Source organism: Chlorocebus sabaeus, chromosome 22, assembly GCF_047675955.1.
Source record: "Chlorocebus sabaeus isolate Y175 chromosome 22, mChlSab1.0.hap1, whole genome shotgun sequence".
NCBI lineage: Eukaryota > Metazoa > Chordata > Mammalia > Primates > Cercopithecidae > Chlorocebus > Chlorocebus sabaeus.
Window position 1 is genome coordinate 31,012,865 of NC_132925.1, and position 7,756 is coordinate 31,020,620.

At 38.6% G+C, this 7,756-nt stretch overlaps 1 protein-coding gene across 2 annotated transcripts in view; it reads left to right on the top strand.

The window, feature by feature from the left end:
- Positions 1 to 4,268, top strand: part of NECTIN3 (nectin cell adhesion molecule 3) — a 123,505-nt gene extending 119,237 nt beyond the window's left edge. For both annotated transcript variants that reach the window (XM_007985868.3, XM_007985871.3), the window contains exon 9: positions 727 to 4,268. In XM_007985868.3, coding sequence (XP_007984059.1) covers positions 727 to 906 — 180 coding nt within the window. In that variant the 3' untranslated portion in view covers positions 907 to 4,268. The remainder of the gene's footprint in view (positions 1 to 726) is intronic.
- Positions 4,269 to 7,756: the final 3,488 nt, after the last annotated feature.

Here is a 7,756-nt window from a genome sequence, read left to right on the forward strand (position 1 = left end):
AAATACCATTTAATTCTATACAAGTTCATTTTACTCATCTTTCCCCTATTGGAGTGTCTCTGCTAAGATCTGGTACTCCTTGAATTTTACTCTTAGAAGTAATCAAGTTTTATGAAACCAATAATGGGCAGAAGAGTCTGTACCAGAGACACCACAGAACATCATGGGGGGTTCATTTTATAAGTGCTAGCTGTGGCAAGGTCAAGCCAGAAGGAAAGGTCAAGACAAGACGATATTTTTGGCAGAGTTTATTTTCAGTTTTATCAGGCATATGTTCAAATGCCAGTTCATTTTTCTGTGTCCTTTCCCCAGTTCCCCAGAGCTGAGTCGAGGTTTCTTTTGTTTGGTTGGTTTAATTCTCTGTATACCTCGTATGTTCATTTCAAGCTTGAGCCTTGCTTTAGAGACTCCTGAGGTTTATAACCCTGTTCTTCTCCAGTTTACCTTAACTGATAGCAACTCCAAATTTCAAACTGTGAAACTGATCCCAGTCTCCATTAGTCACAATTTTGTATCTAGGAGCTACTACTATTCTTATTCAGGGTAATGTAAGCAACAAATGACTGGAAAATATAAGTTGTTGAACTTATCTTGCCATTCAGTAGTTTTTGGGGTAGTGAATCAGGGACACTAAACTGTAATGAATTCTATTCGTGCCTGTTTTTACCAGTGCTAGAAAAATGCAAACAGCTGCTCTGCTAATGTAAGCAATGTTTGAATTTTTAGAATGGACTAAATAGCAGGAGTTTTGACTATGAAGATGAGAATCCAGTTGGGGAAGATGGCATTCAGCAGATGTACCCCCTTTACAATCAGATGTGCTACCAAGACCGGAGCCCTGGCAAACATCATCAAAATAACGACCCTAAGAGAGTCTACATCGACCCACGAGAGCATTATGTGTGATTTTTCTCTTTTTCCAATGGGCGTTATAACAAATGTTTATTCTTAGATTGGGGAGAGAAACTAAGGCCAATAGTTGTTTTACTGTCTCTCATATAGAACAGTCCCACTCTAAGGGTATTGGAAGTCCTAATGAATGACGTAAAGCCAATAGCAAATTTATTTTCTTCATTAAGGGTTCCTTAACCACCAGCTGTGTTTGTGAACTTGACTTTGTGTGTTTCTGTGACAATGGTGTTTAACTGCTAACATTTGGCCTACAATGGCATTTTCATTTAACTGTACGGCATCTGCCTGTGATAACTGCAGTGATTCTCCAGAAAGAAAGGCCCCAGCTGGTACTATTAACCTCGTTGGGTCTCAGGCATGCTAGCCTGTTCATCTGTAATTCACACGGGCATAAAAATGAGTTCAAAATCTATTTCACTAATTATTTAGCTGGGATTTGGATTTCCCTGGCATACTTAATACAATTACAATACCTGTGTACAAACAGAGGCCTAAGGAAAGAGGCAAAATTTGCTCTTCATCCAAACAGCAACAAAAGGCAGTTGAAACCTTCAAGCCTGTTGGTTGCTTTTAAACCCTCGTGTTATTATGATATATATTCCTTGTTGAACACTGAGGTCCTGAGGGATACATATCTCTTTCTGTTTTCTGCCTACTTTTGACTAGCTGTATGTAACAAAGGCTCTTCTTTTGCTCTGTCACTGTTCCTACGATACTGTTCTTTATTAGCTAGATTAGCCTATTTTGCACCTATTAAATTCTAAAAACCTTCTTTAAATGATGTACAGCCTTTAACCTTGTTCCTCTTTTCTCTAGTATTGTACATGACAGGCTCAGCTTTCACTTCTGAAATTTCTTTCAAACGAATCCCAGCCACATAGTCTTTACCTCCCCTTCTGCATTCTTCAGACTACTTATCATCCATGTTTTATCTACCTCAGAAAAGCCTGCTGGAAAGTCACCATGTAATAACTTCTGCTCTTAAAAGCCAGGTGAAAATTTAGAAAACTTAAAAGAAGAGGCACTTCAATGTGGCATGTATGTTAAACTGACGTGTTTTTTATCCCTTCTCCCCTACTTTACCTGGTCACCAAGAGTCAAGAGATGCTAAAAAGTAAATAATATAATGACTTGTCTACTGGGGTATCCTGCAACACTTTAGTGTCTGTAAATGTCTGTCTTGAGTTTTCTCATCTCCCTTTGCCAACTTTCCATCCCTGAGATTGACAGTAATAATTGCAATGAGGTCATTACAGAGCAGAGGTGGAAGGAATGCAGTTTCACATAAATGTCCATCACTTCTCTCACATCTTAAGGAAAGCATCTTACTTTGTGTTCTGGAAGATTAGAGGTGTGTCAAAGGTATAGAAAACACTACAAAGAGTGTTTAAGAAAGAGTGACATAAGCAATAAAATACATAAAGTAGTGTATATTTCCAACCTAAACTTCAATGGTAGAGGAGAATGTTAGCACAGATTTCTAATGAGATGCCAAAGATACGTTATGATTTATGTTGTGCTGGCTCTAGTTCTTTTTTGTGTGTTTGTTTCTTTTTTCTAGTTGTAATGCTTTATCAAATTATCTAGGTAGTTCTACAGCAGAAATATATTCTCCCCCATTTACCCGAGTGACCAGCAACTCTGGGAGAAAGGATGCTTAAATTTCAACTCAATGCTTTAGCTAGGTAATGAGCAATTTTAAAGTCTGTAGCTGTAAGGATCAAAGGGTAAATTCCAAGGACACCCATTGCTACTGTGCTACCTCAGAGTAGGAGTGTACTGCCCTTTGTAGCAAAGAAAATATTCAACTTTATTATTTGGAAGGCCGACGCTGAGTTAGTATAACTGAAAGTGTAGGAATCCTGGCATTTGTTTTCCAGTAGGAGGATGGCTGTGATCAGAGCTCTGCTTGACAGGGAAGTGTTTCATAAACACTGGATGTTATGAACACAATAAGGTAGTACATCATCTCCTTTAGAAAGCTTCAAAAATGTCAATGCCTTGGGGATGGTTTCCCGGGTAGGGTCCTGCTTGGAAGTAAATTGTTGACTTAGTTTCACAAAAGCATTCTATAGACCCAGGGGAGTAGCTGCCTTCATTTGCACCAGAGAAAGGGATTTGGAAACACTGGTTCTCAGGAGCCCTGTGACCTGTCTTCAGCACCCTCCATACTTTGAGGAACCCACTGTCTACCTTTTAAAATTCTCAGTGTAGTTATGGAAAAGAAATTTCAGGATGTAGTCTCACCTCTCCTGCAGCCAGTGAGTTCAATTATCTTCCTTGCCTTTGTGTTAGCTATGATACTTCTTTAACATACTGGTAGATGGTATAACTCTTGGCCCTTTACACAGGTCATAGAAGCCCTATAATAGCTTATCCTGGTGCCTTCCATCTGTTCTCTCTAAAAACTGGGCTAAATAGAAAGCAGTTTTAAAAGGGTTTGATCAACCAGCCCTCTCTACCAAAAACTGCCATCCAAAAGTAGCCTGTTGATCTCTAAATTTGGAGCCTAGACTACTTGACGATGCCATTTAAATTTGGAAGTTAGATTCTTAAAGGTCAGTGATTGGGGTTTAGGGATATAATCCACAGCTGATATTAGATACTCTTCCCATAAATTGTTTAGTAAAACACTCTGAAACAGAAATAAATCCCCAGAGCGCTTATCTACTTATGGTTGCAACTTTGCATTTCTGGTGGGGGTGTGCATGCTTACCTTAAATGTACAGCCTTTATTGCCTATTTTGTAGGCAGCCCAAGCTCCAGGAGTGTGCATTGTTGCTACAGTAGCAGATCACCATGTTCTTTACACACCACATGCAATGGTATAAGAAGTCCATGCTCTTTGGGGCATGTAATAGAAAATTCTTACCTGGGCTAGGCTTCTGTGTAACATGTGCATAATAGATACTTAAGAAATGTGCTGAAAACTACAATGAACTGGTTTCCCCATTACTTTCCTATGAGCTTGTTTACTTAAAGGGACAAGATAGTTTCTTCGTCCTGCTATTGCAGATGACTTCCTAAGACCTCTTTCACAGTAGTCTAAAATTCACAGTAGAGCCTTCCTTTAAGCCTCATTCCCTGGAGTTTGGAAGATAGACCATTTACCAAGAATCAAAAGAAAAGGTACTCCCAGCTTCACCCCTTTCTAGCCATTGAAACAGGCAAGTCACAACCTGTCTGGGGTATCATTTGCAACCTCTCGGAATTGTGAGAGTTAAAGAAGATGATAATGGATGGGGAATTGGAGAATTGTAATTTTTCTTCAAAAACTGACAAATGCCTATTACTCTATTATCTTTGCATATTGAACCTAAACGTCCAGGGTCCTTGCCAGTATTGAGAGTACTGTAGTTTCTTTAGGGATTACCAAGTGGCAAAATGAAAAATTCAGTTTGATTGAATTCACGTATAGCCAAGTCCAAGTTAGAGAGATTCCTTTCACTACAACAAATAATTGTCATGTGAAAAGCTTTTTTATCTGAATCTTAGCTGCTTAGGCTTTAGCTAAAATTGAAAATGCATGTTACTATTACCAGTATTTACTCTTATTTTAAAAATTACTACTAATAGCAAGTAACATTATTGAGTATGTAATATGGATTGGGTTCTAGGGCAAGTACCTTACATGAATCATCTCAAGGAATAGAACCAGACTCCTGTTTTGCCCTCTTCCCAGGAGCTCCTGTGGGGACAGACAGGCTCATACTCCCCTACTGTACAATCATAGGGTATGCTGAGCATCAGTTGGCTGTTACTTCTTTCACATCTGCTTTTGGGGAGTGGGGAGTATATTTACATTATTTTTAAAGCAGAGATATAAGAGAGTATATGGAATAAAACCATAAGAAATGTTTATTGACAAAAGCAAGTACATATGCTCTTTTTTTTTTTTTTTTTTTTTTTTTTTTTTACTTTACTGTGGGTAATCCAAATGCTCAGACTCTCATATTCATTGGATTACCCATAGCTACAAAAACAACCAACCAAATAATTATAACCAGTCCATCTTAGTTGTCTCAATTTTAGTGGGCACAGACTTCTCTCTAACACCTCTCCCTCAACTTAGTTGTTCAATATGCTCATTGCTCTGTTTGTTTCACCTTTATTGAACTCCCAGGAGTGGCGACACTCCTATGCTGGACAACTGGAAATAAGCCAAAAAGGCAGAAGAACAGAAAACATCAAATAGAAATGTCACAGTCCCCACCCGTGGCTCAGCTCTGTGGTTCTCTTCTTCCTGTGTTTGGCTGACAAGGACCTTCCTTCTTTCTGAAGTCATTTGCAGACCTTATAGCAGGACGAGGGACTTTCATCCCTGTTAAACTAGAAGCTGCTATTTGCAACCTTATTTCAACTATAGACTATGACTGGATTAATATTGTTATATCTATAAAAGTATTGAGTTTCCTCCGCTAGAGAAAATTATAACCTGGCCTTTGCCGGTTTGGGCACTCACAATTATTAGGTTGTTTTGGTAGCCTTCAGTAGATAGAAATGTGTGAGGGCTATAGGTCTCCCAACCTCACCAGGTAATACTTTACACTGAAATCAGGTCTTAGACCAAGTGCTGTCATGTGTGTTTATGGGCGAGCAGGCACTAGAACAGTTATGCAACCTGTCCTGTAAGCTTGAAAAAGTCCCAATTCTGTCCTTCTGTGCAACCCAACATTATCCTACCTGGAAGAGTTATTAGAAGTGAATCCAGCAATATTCTAGCAGATTCAGTCAGCCGAGTCAATTCTTAGTTTCACTTCTAAAAGAATAAGTTAGATATCCCAAACTGCTGGGCTTGTCATATTCTTATATACTGCTCATGGAAGGGCTAGGGTGCCCTACAATATTTGGGCCAATCCACATATCTTTAACGCCATTAATTTGATCATTGGAAATATTTACTTATTAACAGTCTCTGTGTTAAGCTACAGATAAAGCTTTTGTGGTAGTGTCTGAAGTGACTAGAGTTTTTTTCAAATGCTAACAGCCCTGAAGTTGTATTCCCAATTAGGATATGTCAGATGTTAAGCAAGCACCCCCAGAGTAAGTATTATGACTGATTAACATATGCCAAAATAATTTTTAAAAATTATATCAAGTATAACAGAACTTGTTAAAGATTTCACAGGTTATTATACCCTCACACTAGGGTAGAGTGGAGCTCTTTTACTACTGCTGCATAGAGTTGAACTGGCATTTATCCTTAGTGACAGATAGCCTGTTCTTTCTTAAGGGTGTGTGTGTGCGCACATGTGTGTGCATGTGTAAGACAGCAAGAAATGTCTACTTAAAATTTGCAGCTCACAAAAACATTTTGCAGTTCACATGTACAAGAGAATCCCACCCTGCAACCTTCTCTCAATACTTGAAACATTAGGTTACTTCTATGTTTTTTTCTTCTATGTTTGTTATTCTTCTCTACTCAAGGTTTAATTTGACTGTAGAAGTTTGAAGCAGAGTAGACTAAAAATAAAAGAGAACGTAAACAATTCAGAAGAACATCGAAAATTTTGTCATACGTTTTCAATTGGGGCAATGATGTATAAGTTCCCTCTGGGCCTCAGGGAGAGAGAAACCTACCCTTGACAAATAAAAACATTCTCCATTCCGTTAGTTATGAATAAGTCAATTCCATTAATCCTTCCTCCAGAATATTCTAGTCAGTGTTTGGGGGCTGAAGTTATGATATGTATCAAATGACATGCCTCCCTGCATCGAAAAGTACTAGTTACATTCTGTTGTCTTAAACGCCGTGAGGTTTAGGATTAACTTCCATAATTTCAGAGGAATAGATGTTTTGAATATTGTTGCCACATATATTTATGGAAAACAACATTTTCGAGTTGAAAATGGGCAGGGTACTGTCCCTTAAATGGTCCCATTCTGTAGCTGTGTTTACAGCTGCCACTAGCACATGATTTCTAGAAGAGGCATATCAGCTGGACCCAAGGAGATGCACTCATGGACTTAAGATGATTAGATTATAAATGCCATCCCACACAATCTTTAATAAACAAAACCCAGGTGAGCTATATCATTCTTTTGCTGCAGTGAAAGATGGAACCAAACAGTTGTCCTCTTGTGGTTTTTCCCAGCAATACAATTTATAAAGTTCCTATAATCAGGTGCCCTATGACCCAGCAGGATCCTTGGTACCATGACCTAAATTGGTTGTATTTATTATCCTAGCATGGAATTTGACTGTGAAAGTTGATTAGAGACCTTGAGGGAAAGCCTCCCTGGAGATCCAGAACATCAGATTTGCTATGCTGGCTTAGAACTGTGGCCTATCCTACTACAGATGTGTCTGTCAGCCATGAAGAGATGTTTTATATGTCTCTTCCAGAAGTTAATTTCCCCTAATAACTCACAGCAGATCTATGAATACCAGAGTTGTACATGATTTTCCAAGTGAATGGGCGCCATTGTTTTGGTTTTAAATACCCTTTCCAGTAATGACTGGTATTTTTTAAAAACCTACCCTAGCATGTTGATCAGGCTAAATTAAGTTCCTCTCTCAAGCTTTATTGATGGCTCAGTGCTCATTATATTTTAACTAGAGGTAACAGCAGTTTGTCCTAAATGCATTAGTTTGCACTTGTCCAGGTTGTAGCTCTTTTATGCCTCTGCTTTTTCCCACAAGATCTTATGAGAACATATTGCATATATTCCCTTCAGCTGAGCGTTTCAATACCCAGACAAGTGTTTGTCATTTTAGGCCTCATTGCATACTTGAAATTCCAAGTCCTTTTTAAAAGAAATGTTAAGTAGCTGGTGTTGCTACTAGGTCCCTGGATTATCCCACTTGTCCATCCATAAAAGTTCCTGTTTATTCTCTACCTTC